Raw genomic sequence first — 20,852 nt, forward strand, 5'->3', positions numbered from 1 at the left:
TTATCAGTGTTTAGGATTCAAATGTTAGAGGGATTTACATCCAGGAAAAATTTGTTGGCCCGGATTCTGGGCTTCATTGTACTTTCCAGGTGTTAGACACAACTGTTTGCCATTTGTTAAATGTCTCGTAATCGCACTAATGAGGTAGTATTGAAGTAACTGATATACAATGTTGACTGTATTTGCTACAGTTCTTTAAAACGTTATGTACTTCTGCTTGTATATCTTTGCAGTGATTCAGAGAGTCGAAAACTATGCAAGAAGATGAAAGTTGACCCTAGTCTTAAGAAGAAAGGTGTAGAATTACTACATTACAAGTAAGTTGAAGAGAGTTTATAAATTGTGATGCCCACTGAGTGTAAAAACCCTCCAGAATATAATACGGGCTATCATTTTGTTATATGTCTGAACTCTGGCACCTCTCCCCTGTTTAGATACCGTGTTTCCCCGAAAATAAGACACTATCTTATATTTGTTTTTTCTCAAGAAGACACACTAGGGCTTATTTTCAGGGGATGTCTTATTTTTTATTAAGTATGATACAACAATCTACATTTATTCAAATACAGTTAAGTCATCTTCTGGAACATTGTCATAACTCTCCAGACCCGGAATTCCATCCTGATTTTTTTTGCGACACCCATCACTAGGTCTTATTATCGGGGTAGGGCTTATATTTAACAAATGCATAGAAATCCTGCTAGGGCTTATTTTTTGGGTAGGTCTTATTTTCAGGGAAACAGGGTATTGCAGTATGGATTAAATCATGTGCAATCAATGGTCATTATCATTTTGCACTATAGGGAGCTGTGATGGTCTTTGCTATCTTCTGTTGGTACTATCCAGTCAGAGTGGATCTATTGATTTCAGATGTGAGCTAAACATATGCTTAACTCTGCAATTAAAATCAACGAGACTTTTAAACTGTGCTTGACATTGGCTGGGTTGTTCCTTTTAAATGCAACTTGCAAAAATTGGACACATTACAGTTTTCTTGTTGTGATACTGAAAAACATATTATATACTTAAAACAGTATGTTGGATTCAGAGGTTATTTAACATTCAATTTTATTCTTCAGATATTGATATATGTACTTTTGTCAATGTCAGTAGCTTGAAAATTGATGTTTTTCTGCCAGCAGAAAGGAGGGAGCTCAATTTTTTTGCCAGTTCTGCATTTTTTACTAAAGGTCCCCTGTCTCACAAGGACCTCCAGTCGTCTTTAACTGTAGGGGGAAGTGGGGAAGTTCCATTCTGCTGGTGGTGGAAAGTGATCTTTGGATCTACTAGAATGTAGTGACCTTCATGGCTTCTGTGCAGTCCCACGTTTGGATAAAGTGCCTGCGCTTGAACCTGACCTTGGAAATACTAGAGCTAGCGTCTCGTTTTTTTGGTGCACTTCCCCCACCCCCCTCTCTAGGCATGCCTGGAACGAGAAGAAAACATCCTCCTGCTCAGTTTCTTTTTACTGTTGTGTCATTCACGCCTCATTGTTTCTTCTTCTCAACTGAGCTTCCTTGACACCTCTTCCCTTCCAGATCTTCTTCCTCTCTTCACCTCTCTTCCTTCCTTCCTTCCTTCCTTCCTTCCTTCCTTCCTTCCTTCCTTCCTTCCTTCCTTCCTTCCTTCCTTCCTTCCTTCCTTCCTTCCTTCCTTCCTTCCTTCCTTCCTTCCTTCCCCCATGCCCTACCCCACCCTCCTTTCTCCCCTGGGGGATGCGACATATCAAAGGTACTGTTTTCTTCTAAAAGTGTTGTGGCTATAAAGCCAAATTATCTTTGATTGACCGTCAGAATTTGTAGACTCTTGCAGCCACTGTGCCAAGTTCACCTAACAAGCATGGCAGAACAGGGCAGCTCAACTTCATAGTCTCCCTTTGCTTGGCTATGGCACAAATCCCACAGACCCAGGCGACACCGCCTCCCCCATTGCCATCAAGGGGAGATTTGGTGAGCTCTGAAAGCTCTGTCACATCTGCTGTAGCCAAGCATATTAAAGACAAGTCTGTCAGGATTGACCCCCTCAAGACCAAAGTTGAAACCGACACCATCCTCAGCACCAACATTGGTTGCATATTAGACATCACAGGTCTTTCAACTCAAACACCAAGCTCCCATCAGACTGACCAGTATGATCAACAAGCCTGTATGGCAGTCCTGACTCTGATCGTCTTGACAGTTTTGTTGCCAACAGATACTCCACCTGCCACCTCGAAGGAGGTACCTTTGGGACAACAGACTGTCAGCATCCCATCCCATTCTCCACCAGTCCATACTTATAGCCTGTTGGGAACCTCTTTGCCTGATAATGTCCAGCGCTGAACCCAGTGGTTGAAGCTGGGATGGAATGGATGCAGTCTCAACAGTACTCCATTGCCCATGAGATCTACCCCATTATGAGAGCAAGGCAGCGCTCCTGGGACGACTGTGGCTTGCACAGCACTCACCACCATGATACCCAAGTAGATACTACTCCTTGAATTTGAGGACTCCCTCTTGACATCAACACCAAGTTCAGTAACATTCCCAATGGATGCAGTATTCTCCATCTCTGTCAACTTCCAGATCTTCTTGCGGGTCTTACAGGAGGTCTGTTTTCTGTCCAGATTGCCTAGACACCGCTGTTGATTCCCATCCTAAGACTCAACACCATGGGTCACCATATCGACACTTCAGTACCTCTTGGTCATGCTTGGGGTATGCCAGTTTGGGGTAGTGGCTTAGAGCATGGATTCTAATCTTGGAGAACTGTTTGATTCCTCCACATGCAGGTGCTGGTGTGACTTTAGGTCAGTTACAAGTTCTCCCTGAGCTGTTCTTAAAAGAACTCTCTGAGCCCCACCTGCCTCACAGGGTGTCTGTTGTGGGGAGAGGAAGGGAAAGGAGATTGTAAGTCACTCTGAGACTTTGAGTAAAGGGTGGGGTATAAATCCAATTTCTTCTTCTTTCAGTCTTCAGCCTCTAGACCTCACCATTGTGGAAGCCATGTCATGGATCTTCCATCCCATCCTTCCTTCAGCTCCAACCTCAGGTTTGAAGCAGGCTCCTAATCTCCCTCCCCACCAAGACACCAACCCACTCTGTTTAACAGATTTATTTCCACACTCAGAAGATGTATAGTCATCATCCTCAGAACCCTCCAACATCCGTACCGATGATTCAGAAATAGACAATACGCTACATGCATCACCCGAACCCAAGATCGCACATCTGGAGTCCCTCTTTTCATCTGAGGGATTAAAGGCATATTTAGAGAGAACAGGAAAATCGACACCTTTGCCAGGAAAGCAACTCCCTGACTACCATTGTCATTAAAATGCATTATTATGTATCCTATTTGGCAGCCTATAATTTCCATTTAGCCAACCAGTTTGTGACCTTGATAACAGAGTTGCCTTCACCATTCCAGCCAGTTGCCACTGCAGCACTACAGGAGGTCTGCAAGATCTCAAAGCAGCAGAGCAGCACAATTAAATGTACTATCACTTGTTCTTCAAAAACCCTAGCTACTGCTATTACCTTTTGGCAGCATGCCTGGCTTCAATTGAATTTGCTACAGCCTGATATCAAGGCCAAGGCAGAGAACCTTCCCTTCAATGGGGAGGGTCTGTTCCATACCTCTACTGATGACACCTTAACTACCATAGATGACAGAAGGAAGTGTGCTAGGAATCTCAGGGTCACTCAGCCATCTACTCAGCATCGCTTCAAGGCCAAAAGCTAGAAAATCACATAGCCCAAATATCAGCACAACCATGTAACACCGGGAAGAAATGGTCTCCCCCCCACCCCCGCCCAGCAATCTTACCAAAACAAGACTAAGTCTTTATCTAGCAAGAAGTCCACACAACCACCTAAGCGGCCTCTTTGACTCACAGTACCATTTCATAGTGCTCACGGTTCCCACATTACCCCACCCATGGGAACCAGACTGCATCCTTTCCTTCCTACATGGGAGGTGATCACATTGGACACGTGGGCCTTAATCATCATCCAGGTGGAGTATGCCATACAATTCACATCCAGCTGACATTCTACATACTGTGACCACACCCTGATCCCACTTCCTTCTGGAAGAATTACAAGCCCTACTTACCAAGGTAAGTACCCTATGCTCTCCATCAGGGGTACTACTTAAGGGACTTCATTGTCTCGAAATGGGATGAAGGTATGCCTCCCATTATGGACTCGAGGAGGCGCAACTGACACATAAAGACAAAGATTTGTATGGTCACTCTACACACCATTCTTCCTCTGTTTCCTGAAAATGCTTGGTTGGCGTCTATTGACCTCCAGGATACATACTTTCTCATGACCATGAGACCACAGGACTGGTGTTATCATCCATTCTCAGTGGGATGTCATCACTACCAATATTGGGTACTCCCATTTGGACTGTCAGCTGCCCCACAGGATATCACCAAATTCATGATTGTGGTGATGGTAACCCTCAGAAAGCAGGGTTTACTATTTTTACCTGTACATGGGTGACTGGCTCCTAGTTGCAGTGTTCCTCCAACAGCCAGAAACCAACATCACGACTACCCTTCACCTCCTAACCCGTCTAGGCCTATTTGTCAACATGGGCAAGTCCTCTCTACACTCCATGCAGTTCATCATCGCCCAGCATCACACAATTCACCAATAGGTGTACCTCCCTATTAATAGAGCCTCCACTGTGTGATCATTGGCTCAGGATTTTGTACAAACATTGATCCAGCAGGCAAAGCTAATCCAGTGTCTTCTAGGTTTTCTTCGTGGTCTCTGTGCTTCACACCCATGGGATGAAGCTTCAGCGCCGATCCCTGATCGGTAGTACCCAAGACCAGGCTTTTAACGTGCCAACGCCCTGTGAGCATGCACTAAGCCCCCAGTACGCATGGGATGACGCGGAGTTCCTTTTTGACCGCCGTGTTGGACAGTCACGTTTTAGCTTCTCCGGTCGGTAATTACCTCTTTTCTACCCTTACCGGGTACCTTTTTTGTAGTTATCGTTAGTGTTATAGTAGTTAATAGTTAGTTATAATAATTAAAAAAAATGTTATTAGTAGTTAGTTGGGGGTTTTGGCCCTTTGGGGTCTCCCCCTTGTTTGCTTCCCTCCTTTTCCTATTGATTCTATAGAAAAGCGTTGGGGATTTTTTAAACACTGTCGCCAGTGCGGGAGTAAAATTCTACCTCCAGATGGACATTCTCTGTGTCCTTTGTGTCTGGAAGAAGGTCATCGGGTTGAGTCCTGTCACCACTGCTCCAAGTTCACGTGCAAACCAGGAAGAACAGAGCGGCCAGACTTTCGACAGCGTTATTGAAGTCGGCCTTGACCCCGCAAACGGCAGCATCGATGTCAACAGCGCTTCCTGTTTTGGCATCGGCACCGACGTTGCCATCGGCGATACGTCAGCAGACTCAAATCTTCCAAACCGACCGCCCCCCCCCAGCGGGCTCGGCGTCAGCTTCCGATTTCTCCACTCCAGCCAAGAAGGCTAATGGAGGCAGGGAGCGCTTCTCATAGGAGTCAAAGAAGTGGAAGGAGAAGAAAAGACACGTCAACAGACTTCTTCCCCATCACCGAAGCGGCGCTTGGACCTGATGATTGTGCAACTGACACCACCAGAACATATCCTAGCTTCTCTGGCACAATCGAAAAGCCCCTCGGAACTGAACGATCCACAATCCTGCTCTGGCTCCGAACCTGAGATCGACCTAACCCAGCGATCAATTTTGCCAGGGGCTACGTTTATAGTGGTACAGACTCCACCTCACCGTTGGAGGCCGACGCCCCTCAACCGAAGATTCCACTGACGCTGGTGGTCAAACCCAATGAGCGGGAACAGCCTGATTCCTTCCGGCGCCCGGCTCCCCTACCGTACTGGGATCCACGTCCCTGGTCGTACCCATTTAGAGGATTTCCCTACCAGCCTTATCTGTGGTACCCTCCTCAGAACCCCGACTGGGATCAACGCTCGGAGGCTTCCCATCGCTCTAGGGTGTCGTATCGCTTGGCTCCGGTCAAACCTTCGACATTGATGCCGGAATCGCAACCAAGGACCCGTGCCTCAAGGTCGCGCACACCAGAACATTTCCCAGAGGCGCCGCATCTAACAATGCATGGACCATAGCAATCCCTTCTCTCCATTGGCACCGGAGTCAGATGAGGAGCATCACTCCGAGCAATCCCCAGAGCAGAGAACAGTGGAGGATCTTCCTGTCTCCCCTTCAGAGGACCTAAAATCCTATGGGGACCTCATTAAAAGACTGGCTCAAACTCTTATCATTGCCCATGGTACAACCCCAGCCTGTGATAGATGACACGGTGTTTGACATCATTCAGCAAGACACTTTGACACCGATAGCATTACCTGTGACTAAGGTCATACAGCAGGCTATTAAGGAACCATGGGCAAAGCCGGCTTCAACCTCCATCTCTTCCAGGAGTTTGGACCATATGTATAGGGTTCAAGAGCAAGGGGCTGAGTACTTGTTCTGTCACCCTCGCCCCAACTCAGTAATGGTCGCATCATCATCCAAGGCCAAGAAAACCCACTCTATACCTCCTGATAAGGAGGGTAAAAGGCTGGACAATTTTGGCAGACGTTTTTATACAGCAGGTGCCTTGGGTATTAAGATATTCAATTATTTGGTGTGCATGGCCAGGTACCATTACTCCCTGGGGGAACAGCTCGCACCGCTCCTAACCTCCCTGCCGGATGAAAAACAGTCCTCTGCAAGGAAGCTTCTGAAGGAGGGATTGCTCCTCTCAAAACAACAGCTGACAGCGTCCAAGCATATGGTCGACACAGCAGCCAAAATGCTGATGTCAGCAGTGACCTTAAGATGTCACTCCTGGCTTCGTTCTACGGCACTACATCTGGATACAAGGTCGTGGGTTGAAGATCTGCCATTCGAGGGGAAAGGACTTTTTAGTTCTACCACAGACTCCGTCCTCCAAGAGATGGACAAGAGCATCAAGACATCTAGAAATCTTGGTGTTCCATCTACCTCTCGTCCTAACCGACCTCGCTCAAATCCTAGGCAATGGTCCAAGAAACCATATCCTCCCAAGTCGCCGGAAAGGTCACAGAAACCTCGTACTCCACAACACGGCAACAAGAACCTTTACTCTGGGGGCAAATCAAAATTTTCTTTGCCACCCTTACATCCAGCAAAATCTAAAGGTTCTCGGAACCCTAAACAGGGTCTTTGACTTTGGCCTTTGTTCAGCTTCCCCCATGTTCAAAATTAGTCATCACTCACCCTACACTGGTCCTACTGGAGGAAGTTCAGAACCTCTTGACCAAGCAAGCAATAGAACCGGTTCCACCTTCCCTCAGGGGGCAAGGTTTATATTCGAGGTACTTCACGGTTTCCAAAAGGGACGGTGGGCTCCGCCCAATTATGGACTTGCGGGACTTGAACATCTTCATATCCTACCAGAAATTTCAGATGCTAACATTGCAGAACATCCTATCACTGATCAAGGAAGGGGATTGGATGGCTACTTTGGACTTGTAGCCAGGGATGCTTTTCTGTACCAGTGGATGGGGAGACTATTCTACATATTCCCCCCATATCCACTGATCTTCTATGTCATTTAGAAAATAATCCACAACTGAACATTGTGTATTGTAGTGGCTCTTCGGTGGCCCAGACAGCCATGGTTTACATGTCTACTATAGTTAACAACAACAAACACAAGCCTTTATTGGCATATATAAGGCAAAAAGGAGATACAGAAATAACAAAATAAACCAATCATATACAGCTATACATTGGACAATCAATCCTTGGACAATCAATCATACTCAAGAATATAGCAACCTTTTCAGTTATTTCAGACAACAAATCATTCAGAAGACAGCATACCTTTGCAGCATCTGAGCCTACTACAATTGTCTTGGAATTAATACAGACAACACCCCCAGCTCCACACCTTTTGTCACAGCAACATGGCAGGGGCCTACATCCCAGTCCCAGATTTTACCACCTAACAGCATGGAGGATATTTCCTTAACCCCCCCGCCCCCACCAGCAGGCATGTCATGTATTGCTTAATGACAGGAAACTAGCTACCTGCTGTTCCAAGTGGGAATGTTTCTCCACCCATGTTTCTGATCATCAGCTTGACCCCAGATCAACTCCATTTGAGACGTTTTGTTGTACCTAGCATCATTGCAACAGTCCTTTGTTTTTCCCTACTAAAAGTCCACCTGGTGGCAATCTCAACCCATCATGACATATGTCAAGTCGGCAGATTCAATAACAAGTCTTTGTTGAAACAAAATAACTAGTTTATTGATACTTTTGTTCTCGACTACTTTGAGATTGGAAGACTAAAGATCATACAGTAGAATGCAATCATATAAGGTAGACTTCAAAGGGATTCTTGAGGGAGGGGCACTATGCGGGGCACATTCACACCTTGATGTTACTACTTCGTTCTCAGGCCCGTTTTGGCCTTGAGCGTCCCTGGCTCCAACCTCCCCCGATGCCAGGCCTGAGAAGGCTCAGATAAAGCATTCACATATTCCCATTTCAAAGCAACACTACATAACAAAGGAAAGGAGGGGGGAAGAGGAGAGTCCAAGCTAGCAGCAATGGAATACCGTTTGGCTTCACTCCTGAGCCACTGTTAGTTATAGACTTGACCAGAGTTTAAAGCAGACTTGACAACATAATAGAAAGCAACTCCATATTTTCACATAAGATCATCGCAACCTTCCTTAAGGGCATGTTATGACTCCATCCCCCTCAGAAACCTACAGCTCCTGAATGGAGCTTGTCTCTCATGCTGGCTGAACTCATGAATAGACCTTTAAAGCCCGTGGCAACCACTTCTCTATCTCCTCACCAGGAAAACAGCATTCTTAGTAATGATCGTATCTGCTAAAAGAGCCAGTGACTCATATGCTTTCTGAGTGGATGCTCCTTATAGACAAAGTGGTGTTGCACTCTGACCCATCTTTTCTACCCAAGGTAGTCTCACTGTTTCACCTGTCACAGCCTACGTGTCGCCTATCTTCTTTCTGAACCAAAGGATGAGGGGCAGTGGTCGTTAACATTCCATAGGCATTCATAGAGCCCTATGCTTCTATTTGGCCAGATGGCATCCATTTCACAAAGACTTAAAAAAAAAATAAAACATTAACAAATTAAAAATAATAATAATAAATAAAATAAAAAATAATAATAAAAATCAAAGACCTTCACTTACTTGTGTCCTATGGTGAGCTCAGGAAGGGTCTCAAGATTTCACCCAAGGGACTATCAAAGTGGATCACATTGACCGTCTCTCTGTGCTGCCAACTAGCAGAACAACCCTTACCTGTTTAGCTTCAAGCTAACTCTGTGAGAGCCATCTCCACTTCTGTGACCTTCCTGGGAGGCATGTCCATAGATGACATCTGCATTGCCGCCACATAGTGTTTCCCATTGATTTTTATGTTACAGTATGCCTTAGATGTTAGTGAATGCTGGGAAGTGTCCTTCAGTCAGTCTGTTATGAGGTCAATCTTCCAGTGACCTGTCAACTTGTCTTTGGCTACCAGGTAAGCCTGAAACAGGTAATGGAATTGGTGACTATCTGTTGTAACTTGGCTGCCAGCTCCCTGTGTCCTGTTGCATTTTAGCTCACTAGTCACCCAAATGTGGGACTGCACAGAGATTACAAAGAAGATAAACAGGTTGCTTACTTGTAAATGATGACTTTTGAGTGGTCATCTGTGCAATCATGCCCACCCGCCCATCCTTCTCCACTGCTGGCATCTCTCAATCGCTTACCTTAAGTGTCAGAGGTGGTCAGAAGGAACGGAGCAGAAGGGCGTTTTCTCCTCAGCTTCAGGCATGCGCAGTCAATGCCTGCTCCCAGAGCAGACGAGGAGGAAAGCATGCCAAAAAGCATTAGTGGCTAGCTCTAGTATTTCCGAGGTCTGCTTCAAGTGTAGGTGCTTTACCCAAGTGTGTGACTGCATAGATGATCACCTGAATATCATCAGTTACAGGTAAGCAACCTGTTTGGTTTTGTGATATGTGTGTTAAACTTTTTAAAAAGCAGGCGTGTTTGGTGTGCTTTGTTCTTAAAAACAACAAAACTATTTTGAGATCATTTGGACACCTATGTTCAATTCATAGTGTTGTTCAATGAGACTGTTTCCAACATTGCTACTTAGCACACATGGTTTACCAGCTCATTGACTTCAGCACATGATTGTATTAGCTCTTTAGAGACCAATATGCATAATTATAGTGGCGATGTTACAAATGTACGTTTCCCTGGGCATCTGCCACTCCCCAAATCTTGCCTGTGGTAAACACACTCATTAAGACTTTCTAGAAATGAGTGCTCATTAGAGACCAGTTTGCCTGAAAAAACTTGTTTTTGATTGTTGCATTTTGCACACCCTGCAAGTTGAAGAAAACGTCATTTATCCTGACCAGAGGAAACAGCTGCATAATTTTCTAACGACAGTCCTGAAATTAATTGCTGTTCCCCCCATCCCCACTCCTTTCTTAACAGGGATGGAACATTTCACACTGAATATAACAGAGCACTCACGTTGAAGGTAAATTTGTACTAGTTTGAGATCTTCTGGAGAGTGAGATTTGTTTGGATGTAAAGCAGATGTTAATGCTTGCAGATTCATGTAGGGGGGTGGAAGATGTATTTCAGAAACAGCTGTTTGGGTGACCTGAAAGTTTTCTCTCACCCTCCCCTGTCTCTTGCACATCTGCCAGCCAACATCCTGTAAAGCTGTGTGTGATTAACTAGATTGAGTCAGTGTTGAATTGCATTATAAACTGGGAACTTTCTCACAATACAAGAACTCGTGGGCATTCAATTAAATTGCTGAGTAGTCGGGTTAGAACGGATAAAAGGAGGTACTTCTTCACCCAAAGGGTGATTAACATGTGGAATTCACTGCCACAGGAGGTGGTGGCAGCCACAAGCATAGCCAACTTCAAGACGGGGTTAGATAAAAATATGGAGCAGAGGTCCATCAGTGGCTATTAGCCACAGTGTGTGTGTGTGTGTATATATGTTGGCCACTCTGTGATACAGAGTGTTGGACTGGATGGGCCATTGGCCTGATCCAACATGGCTTCTCTTATGTTCTTATGAGCCTGCTATCAATCTGGGTGGAAAAACCAAACAAGCTTCTGTTTTTGCTTGTGGCATTCTTCTCCCATGAAAGTTCCTGTTTTATGCAAGTTTGACAATGATTGGGAAGATACATTATGATTTCAGTTCATCTGCTTTGATATGAGGTTGAAAGAGAGATGGAAATGACTTTTTTTGCAGATCTCTTTATATAACCACAGGCTAAAATAGTAGATTCTTTGGGCACGGCACAGACAAAAAATAGTGTTCTTTCCTCTTTACTGCCAGGTCCCTAGTAAACTTTGTACAAAGTGAAAGTGGAAAAAGCCACTGAAAAAGTTCCAGGGAAAGGCTGCATTCCAGCAAATGGAAAAATATACATGGAAAAAGTCCACCCCTTGTGGTGACTGTGGAAAAGACTTGGTTCACAAAAGTCATCTTACAAGGCATCAAAAGTTACACTTGCCCAGCAGTAATTTTTAGCTCCAGAACACCCTCAAAAATAACATTTAGTATGTTTATTCAACCTTCTCGTACAAAATAAGGTTTCCTTCAAAAGCTCAAGTGTGATTCCAGATTATATGGTACAGTGAATATGTTTAGTGCTAATAGAATCATAGAATCACAGAGTTAGAAGGGGCCATAGAGGCCATCTAGTCCAACCCTCCGCTCCCAGCTCAATGCAGGAATAGCCTACAGCAGGGTTTCCCAAACTTTTCTTTCCTGTGGCCCAGTTATTTTTACACTTCTCCTTCGTGGCCCACTAAAATTTGGGGGTGGAGCCGGGAGACAGAAATTATGTCACTTCCTGTGGTGTCAAGGACCAAGTGATGTCACTTCCGGGGCACACTTAAGCAAAGTTCCACCTTTCCTGTGATGTCACTTCCAGAGCACTCCCCCAAACCTGTCTCTTCTTCAGAAATAAATTCATTTTCAGAAAAATCTCTCTGAAACTCATGCTGAGCCAAAATGGGGGTGGAAAGTGGGTGGTCATCTCTTTTCACCCCCACACCTGCATGCACCTATCTGTTTGTGTATTCTTCTCCAGCTTGCAAGCACTCCTAATGCCATGTTCAATTGCCTGCACCACCTACACATCCCTTCCTTAACAACACTGGTCAGTGTATGTAGTTGGGAGTGCTGTTGCCATTGCCATCAGGAATGCCAGCACTGTGTACCACCCAAATATGCTGACACATTTAGTAGGCCCTCCCTTCAGCTGCTACTACTAGAACCCTGCCTCAAGCTACAACCAAGCTTGCTGGGTTTCAAGAAAATCTTTTGACAGCTATCTTTCATACTTTTCTTTGGTTGAAACGCGGGGAAATTTCTGTGAAAGGTAGCAGAGAATTGTACTGCAATTAATGAATTAATTTCAAGTTATATGAAGTTCATACAAGCTTTTCTGCTGTTATCCCAAAAAGGATATTTATGAGGGACTTGCAGCTTTTTACTTGCTATGTTTCCTATGCCTTTAAAAGCAACCTGTTGTGCAGATACTTAGCCAGTGAACTACTTTCATCCTTTTTAATATCTACAGGAGGAGTTTAATTTTGGTGTCAGACAGCTGATAAAAGCAGGACTAGTAAAATGGTGCCAAGTTCATAGTACCATCTCTTCCAGTGTTGTTGAGATATACTGCAGTAATCTCCAACAATCTCTTTCTGCCCCACATCTCTCACTCACTTACACAGACTGGGGGTGCCAACTTTTCATTGGCAGAGCTCCTATGTCTGCAACAACAGTATGATGAACAGAAAAGTTTCATCCAGTAAAAATGGAAGAAAAGAAAGAGAAAGGGAAAGAATGAAATGGAAGGAAAGGAAAGGAAAAGAAAGACATGGAAAGAAAGAACATAAACATAATAGGAGCCATGTTGGATCAGGCCAGTGGACTATCCAGTCCAAAATTCCCCCATACAATGCCCAAAAAGCACCAGAATGTTCACCAGGTGGGCCAGGGCACTAGAAGCCCTCCCTCTGTTGCTCCCCCCACCCCAACACCAAGAATAGAGACAGAGCATCAGTTGCAGGGAAAGAAAGAAAGAAAGAAAGAAAGAAAGAAAGAAAGAAAGAAAGAAAGAAAGAAAGAAAGAAAGAAAGCCTTCCTCACCATCAGATGACCCCAGCCAGCATGCCCAGGGGCCGTTTGGTAAAAAAAAAAAAATAGCTACTGGAATGCCCACTCCCCGTCCCTTCCGGCGGAAAAAAAAAATACACACCCTTCTTTGCTGCCCAGGCCTCCCGGGGAAATCTCCCCAAAAGAACATACTGCAAGGCACATGAAAGCTCATATCTTGAAGAACACTTCATGGGTCGAAAGTGCCAGTGGATGCTACCTTTTCTCTCAAACACTGGGAGCGGGGGAGAAGGAAGGAGAGGCAGCCCAGCTCCTCTTTGCACAACACAGAGATGGGGGCGGGGCTAGCTTTGGCTTTTCTTGTGACCCGGTAGTGAGGCTTCCATGGCCTGGTACCAGGTCACAACCCTGAAAATGGGAAACTCTGACCTACAGCATCCCTGACAAGTGTTGGTCCAGCCTCTGCTTAAAGACTGTCAGTGAGGGGGAGCTCACCACTTCCCTAGGTAATTGATTCCATTGTAGCTGGAAAGTAGAGGGTAGGAACTAACACTCCTGTAAGACCTAGAAAACTGAGTTAAATTTAAGTGTTCTATAAATACTTCATAAAGCTACAGTTATGACTTTTTCCTCTCGTTAACACACACAGACACATACACACACATATACTAGGAGTAAGGCCCTTTTTGGAGAAGAATACAGTGAGCTCTAGAAAGAGGTGGTGGGTGAGTACCCCCCATGCTTGCTGTCTTCCTACCCACCCTAGTGAAGGCATTCACTCCCCCCCGCCACCTCAAGGAGAACTCATCTCTGCCATCTGGAGAGCTGTTGTAATTCTGAGTTATCTCCAGCCCTCACCTGGAGATTATAGCAACCAAACAGAGTAACATGAAAAGATAGAACAGGAGGAAAAAGCCACGTGGGCATTCACGTTAAATCAACCTCAAATCCTTAGCTATTCAATTATTTATATAATTTCTATGAACAATTGTATATAAATTATTGAATTTCTAAGTATTTGAAGTTGATTTAACATGAGTGCCCACGTGACTTTTTTCTCCTGTTCTCTTTTTTCTCCTGGAGATTGGCAACAGTGGTTTCCAGGAGAATATGGCTGATTTGGGGGTGGAGTCTATGGCATTGTACCTCTTTGGGGTCCTACCCCTCCTCAAACCCACCATCTCCAGGCTCCACCCTTCAGATCTCCAGGAATTCCCAACTTGAAGTTGGCAACTGCGAAGTCACACTGACTGTCATGGAGGGACTGCTGCTGAACAGGAACAAACAGCCAGGTCTAGTTAAGTCATGCCAGTCAGGTGGCATCAAGTCACCCAGAGGGTTCTGCCAGGCCTAGGTGGGAAACCTCCAGGTGGAGGCTGAAGATCTCCTGGGATCACAGCAGAACTCCAGACAACAGGTCTCTGTCCCCATCCTGGAGAAAAGAACTGCTTTGGAGGGTGGACTCTATGGCATTATATTCAGCTGGGGCCTCTCCCCTTTCCCAACTTCGGCTTCCTTAGACTCCACACCAAAATCTCCAGGAATTTCCAGCCAACCTGGAGCTGGCAGCTGTAGTCAGGAGTGGATCCAAGGAGTTCTGCCTCAAAGGGCAAAATAGGCCTTGAAAAGGCCTCCTCTTCCCTGCCTTGTCGGGAGCAGACCCCTGATCCTGCAAGGTAAGTTTTGTGCACTCAGACTGGCAGCAGACTCTTAGTGTCTCATACAGAGTCTTTAAAGGACATGGCAGGGAATGATCTTGTGAGGTTCTGCATGGCAAGCAGGTGCTGTATCACTGAACCACAGCCCCTGTTGTTGTTATCCCTTTGGACTTGTTAACAGCCTGCCAGTGTCAGTTGCAGAGAATGTGAAGGTATTTTCTCTCTATAGCAAGACAGGAATTGTAAAGGATGAAGGTTATATGAGGTACAGAGTCAATACTGGTTGCCCTCACTGATGATCTCCAGAGGCAAGGTCCACAAAACAGCCCTCCAGGCTGCCGCTCGCTCTGGACAGCCTCCCAAGTTCAGGCAGCATCCATCACCCTCCTTTGCCCTTCCAAGACTATGCTCACAGCCAGGCTCCTGTACATCAGCCTCCAACACGGCCTCAGAGCTGCCACCACAAAAGCCCTCTCCCGACCCCTCCACAGCACACATCACCTCAAAAAGGGCTCTCCCAACGCATCCCAGCAACAACGCCTCAATGGCCCAACCTTTACCAAGGTACACAGTGACTGCTGGAGCCACTGTGCCTGTGTCAGCCAGGCTGGGGAGGGGCGCACCACCGTACTGGGCTGCACAGTGAGGATTTTGTGCTGTGGAGGGAGAGAGTTGGAGTCTGTTGAGAAATGCTTACTTTGCATGACACGGACAGGGGCTGTGCCTCAGGGATGGAGGCAGGCCATGGCGGGGGAGGCTTTCAATAATGCACTGCACAGCCGGGATACTATGCGGGAGAGGGGAAACACACAATATCACCAGCCTCTGCACAAAATCCCATTAATACCTCAAATGTTTCTTTATTTGGTTCTATTTGTATCCTACCCTCCCTGCCAGAGCAGGCTCAGGGCAGCGAACGAGGCCAATAGGCATAATACATTAAGACCAATGAAAACCACAATTACAGTTACAAACATTAAAACCATTTAAAACAGCCATTAGAAGAACAGTGAATAATTTAAATACTGTAAGTGTGCCATTTCCATGGTGGCAGTGCAACAATCCTTACCAACATAAAATCTCCAGATGTAATTTGGATCTAAAGGCCAGGCTCTATGGTGATCGATTCAATTTTATGCAGACACAGTACCATTCCAATGCTGTCCAGACAGTAGGACCAGATTTAACAATCAAAAGCCTGGTAGAAGAGCTCCATCTTACAGGTCCTGCAGAACTGTAAAAGATCCCACAGGACCCTAACCTCCTCAGTGTCAACGTCAATTTTAGTTGCATTACAGTAAAAATACTGGAACTTCTGTTATCTTTTCAAGCTACTAAAAGGTCATTAGCATTTTTAACATATTGCCTAATGTTTAAGGGGGCCCAGTTCATCAGGGCCCAAAGGACCCACTTGCCATTAGGCAAGGTGACAGCCTGGCCAGTCCCCCAATGGTGGTTTACATGGAGTCTTCACACTGGAACGGACCATTTGTACTCCTAGCATTTGAAGGGCTGAATCCCTCCCCCTTATTAGTACTACAGAGAGATTTGTGCTGGACATTAAGCTGTGCTCAAAGTGCAGAATAGGGTTGCCAAGTCCAATTCAAGAAATATCTGGGGACTTTGGGGGTGGAACCAAGAGAAAGGGTGTGACAAGCATAATTGAACTCCAAGGGAGTTCTGGCCATCACATTTAAAGGGACAGCACACCTTTTAGAATGCCTTCCCTCCATATGCTAATAGGACCCCCTGGTCCAATCCTTTTGAAACTTGGGGGGTGGGGTATTTTGAGGAGAGGCACGAGATGCTATACTGAAAATTTGGTGCCTTTACCTCAAAAAACAGCCCCGCCAGAGCCCCTGATACCTCCAGATCAGTTCTCCATTATACCCTATGAGAATCGATCTCCACACAGGGAATAATGCCCAGCAGACATTTCCTCCCCGCCCCTTTCTGGCTTCTCCACTCACGAGTTGCTGCCAACTTCTTCAACTCCACTCACGAGTTGCTGCCAAACACAGACACGCCATCCCAAGCGGAAGCCTTTTGAATTGGAGACTGAAGCCTCCGGAGGTGGAAAGTCACATGGGGGCTGTGGGGGCGGGGCTTCCGCCCCGCCAGCCAGCTGACTGGGGGTGGGAAGGAGCCTGGGACCTGGGGATTGGCAAGCCTTGTGTAGAAACAGAAAATGATGTATCTGGTGCTCTTAAGTAGCCAAATGACTTTCCTTGCCCTCAAGAGAATATTAATTTTTGTTACTCTGATTTCCCTATTTCCTCTTGAAATGTAAGAAACTGAACAGTTATTTAACTGGTATCCCCCGCCCCTTTTTAAAGAAAATGTGCAGATATAGCTTGCAGGCCGTAGTCTATTCACATGAAATACTTAGTCAGTGGTTAGAATGTTGAACTACAGTGACCTTTTTGAAACCCCCTTCTGCCATGAAAACTTCCTGAGTGAAGTAGCACATATTCAGCCCAACCTATTTCACCCAGTGGTCCTGAGGATAAAATGGAGGAGGGGAGGACCATGTGCATTGCTTTGGGATCCTTAGAAGAAAGTCCAGCTAAAAATGTCAGCAGATTCTTTCATGTTGTTCAGCTGATTAATGAACGTTCCTGTTTCTGATATGACATGCAGGAGAGATTGTGCAATTGGAACATGAAGCTCATAGGTCCAGTTTCACCGGTGAAATATTTAAAATCTTTTATTTAAAAAGTTGTTTTACAATAAGAGCTGGCTTCAAATGTGAACTACAAAGCCCAGCAAAATGCTATTTCAAAAGCAGGAATGTGAGTCTCGGCATGCTCGCATCTTGGTTGGAGCTGTTTAAAAGATCTTGTCTTTTGTTCCTGCTTTTTGGCAGTCAATGGTGGCCTTTCTAAAGGATCCAGAAGGTGCACCGTTGTGGGAAGAGGATCCTGAAGCCAAAGATGTTGTCCATGTGGACAGTGAGAAGGTATGTCAACTGGAATTATAATTAATTATGTAGTTCCCAGAATAAGAATCAGCAATAATTGCAGATATTTGATGGAGAAGCCAATGTTTAGGTAGGTTTGAGAAATTTGTTTAAAGATAGGTGATGTTTGGGTTAACACAAAAATTAGAAACCTTATTTTTCTGAAACTCCTAAATTTCTCCAAGGCCAGCATAACTGCACAAGCAAGCTAAGAACTCTCACAGCCCCATGTACCTCACAAGGCCCCTGTTGTGGGGAGAAGAAGGGAAGGTGATTATAAGCCACTTTGAGACTCTTTGGGGAAGAGAAAAACTGGGTATAAAAATTATAAGCCACTTTGAGACTCTTTGGGGTAGAGAAAAACTGAGTATAAAAATGAATTCTTCATATCTAAAACGTTTGGGTCTTCCTGTACTTGGATTATCCCACATCCAATGTGTATTGATTAGTATTTAGAAGCAATGTGAGCTTTTACCTGTTAGAAAATGAGATTCTTGAAAGGTAATCCTTTGCCTAAGTGGATAAACAGAAAGTTGAGGTATTCTGGTTATCCTGTTATTCCACAGCCAACAAATTCCATATTCTGTCTTTTTAAAGCTCTTGCAATCTGAATTGACATAATTTAAAAAATTACACCCCAAATCAAGGAGCAAGTAGGACTTAAGTGATTTATGGCAGGGACCTCTGACCTCTGTTAAACCTGTGGGAACTTCAGGAATTTTAGAATAAGGTAATGGCTGCCCCAACAGACTGACTGCCATGGGATACAAATCCCCAAATGTTGAGTGGTGCTGCAGAATTTTATGAGGTTTCAAGCCTGCTGTCTTTCTATGATGAAGGCACCTGTTTCCATGTGGGTGTTTCCTACAGATTGGAAGGTGATGCCTCCTGGGCTCTTCAGAAGTCCTGCTTACAGCAATGGAGTATTTATTTATTTATACCTTAAATTTCTATCCCGCCCTCTCCACAAGCGGACTCAGGGTGGCTCACAGTCAGTTCAAACCAGTTCAAACGTTATATGGTGCTTTACAGTTTACAGTTTCAATATAGGTGGGCTCTTTTTTCCTGATGGTCTCTCTCTCTCTCTCGGCTTGGCTTCGCGAACGAAGATTTAAGAAGGGTGCAATAGTCCACGTTTGCTGCAGGCTCGCTGGTGGCTGACAAGACCAATGCGGGACAGGCAGGTCCGGCCACAGTGGCTGCAGGGAAAAGTCTGATTTAGGGTTGGTCCTGTAGCAGTGCGATTCTTCCTCAATCTCCTTTTGTCCTCAAGACCAGCTATGCGTGTGTTCTCAAAGGAAGAGACAGCCTGGTGGATGGTGTGCCTCCATGCTTTGCGATCTGAGGCTAGGTCAGACCACTGGTGATGGTTGATGTGACAGGTGCTAAGGGATTTCTTCAAGGAGTCCTTGTACCTCTTCTTTGGTGCCCCTCTATTTCGATGGCCGGTGGAGAGTTCGCCATACAGGGCAATCTTGGGAAGGCGGTGGTTTTCCATCCTAGAAATATGCCCTGCCCAGCGCAGCTGCGTCTTCAACAGCAGTGCCTCGATGCTGGTAACCTCTGCCCGCTTGAGGACTTCAGTGTTGGTCACAAAGTCACTCCAGTGGATGTTGAGGATGGTGCGAAGGCAGCGCTGATGAAAGCGCTCAAGGAGTCGCAGGTGATGACGGTATAAAACCCACGATTCGGAGCCATAGATGAGGGTTGTCATCACAACCGCTTTGTAAACATTGATCTTTGTGCCTTTTTTCAGATGCTTGTTGCTCCACACTCTTTTGTGCAGTCGGCCAAATGCGCGGTTTGCCTTTGCCAGCCTGTTGTCAATCTCCTTGTCGATCTTGGCATCTGAGGAGATGATGCACCCCAGGTAGCTGAACTGCTGGACTGTCTTCAGAACTGATTCACCCACAGTGATGCAGGGAGGGTGATAATCTTCCTGGGGTGCAGGCTGGTGGAGAACTTCTGTCTTCTTCAGACTAACTTCTAGGCCGAATAGCTTGGCAGCCTCTGCAAAGCAGGACGTCATATGCTGCAGAGCTGATACCGAGTGGGAGACGAGTGCAGCATCATCAGCAAACAGTAGCTCTCGGATGAGTTTTTCCATTGTCTTGGAGTGGGCCTTTAGTCGCCTCAGGTTGAATAGGCTGCCATCGGTGCGATAGCGGATGTAGACACCATCGTCCTCATCTAGATCTACTGCGGCTCTTTGAAGCATCATGCTAAAGAAGATCGTAAAGAGAGTTGGCGCGAGAACGCAGCCTTGCTTTACACCTGTGCCTATTGGGAAGGGCTCCGAGAGGTCGTTGCAGTGTCTGACTTGGCCTCGCTGGTCTTCGTGTAGCTGGATGATCATGCTGAGGAACCTTGGGGGACATCCTAAACGTTCCAAGATTTGCCACAGGCCTTTCCTGCTAACGGTATCGAAAGCTTTGGTAAGGTCGACAAAAGTCACATACAGACCCTTGTTCTGTTCCCTGCATTTCTCTTGGAGCTGCCTGAGAACAAATACCATGTCGGTGGTGCTCCTGTTAGCTCTGAAGCCGCACTGGCTCTCTGGGAGGAGTTCTTCTGCAATGGTGGGCACCAGTCTGTTCAGGAGTATTCTGGCAAGGATTTTGCCTGCGATGGAGAGCAGGGTTATCCCCCGGTAGTTGGAGCAGTCTGACTTTTCCCCTTTGTTCTTGTATAGGGTGATGATGATTGCATCGCGAAAGTCCTGTGGTAATTTGCCTTGTTCCCAGCAGGTGACAAGTACTTTGTGAAGTGAGCTATGTAGTACTGTGCCCCCATGCTTCCAGATCTCTGGTGGAATTCCATCAACTCCTGCTGCCTTGCCACTTTTCAGTTGCTTGATGGCTTTAACAGTCTCTTCTAGGGTGGGGATCTCATCCAACTCTGTTTTCACCGGTTGAAGTGGGGTGAGGTGGATTGCTGAATCTTGAACTACGCGGTTGGCACTGAAGAGAACCTGAAAATACTCCGACCACCGGTTCAGTATGGATGCCTTGTCTGTGAGGAGCACTTGGCCGTCTGCACTATGCAAGGGACTCTGAGCCTGATA

The 20,852-nt window shown here is 45.8% G+C and overlaps 1 protein-coding gene across 1 annotated transcript in view; it reads left to right on the top strand.

The window, feature by feature from the left end:
- PDIA5 (protein disulfide isomerase family A member 5) overlaps positions 1–20,852 on the top strand; it is a 291,070-nt gene that overhangs the window by 101,544 nt on the left and 168,674 nt on the right. The window contains exons 4-6 of the mRNA XM_060262232.1: positions 234–317; positions 10,511–10,556; positions 17,696–17,788. Coding sequence (XP_060118215.1) covers positions 234–317; positions 10,511–10,556; positions 17,696–17,788 — 223 coding nt within the window. The remainder of the gene's footprint in view (positions 1–233; positions 318–10,510; positions 10,557–17,695; positions 17,789–20,852) is intronic.

The sequence above is a fragment of the Heteronotia binoei genome, chromosome 21 (assembly GCF_032191835.1).
Source record: "Heteronotia binoei isolate CCM8104 ecotype False Entrance Well chromosome 21, APGP_CSIRO_Hbin_v1, whole genome shotgun sequence".
NCBI lineage: Eukaryota > Metazoa > Chordata > Lepidosauria > Squamata > Gekkonidae > Heteronotia > Heteronotia binoei.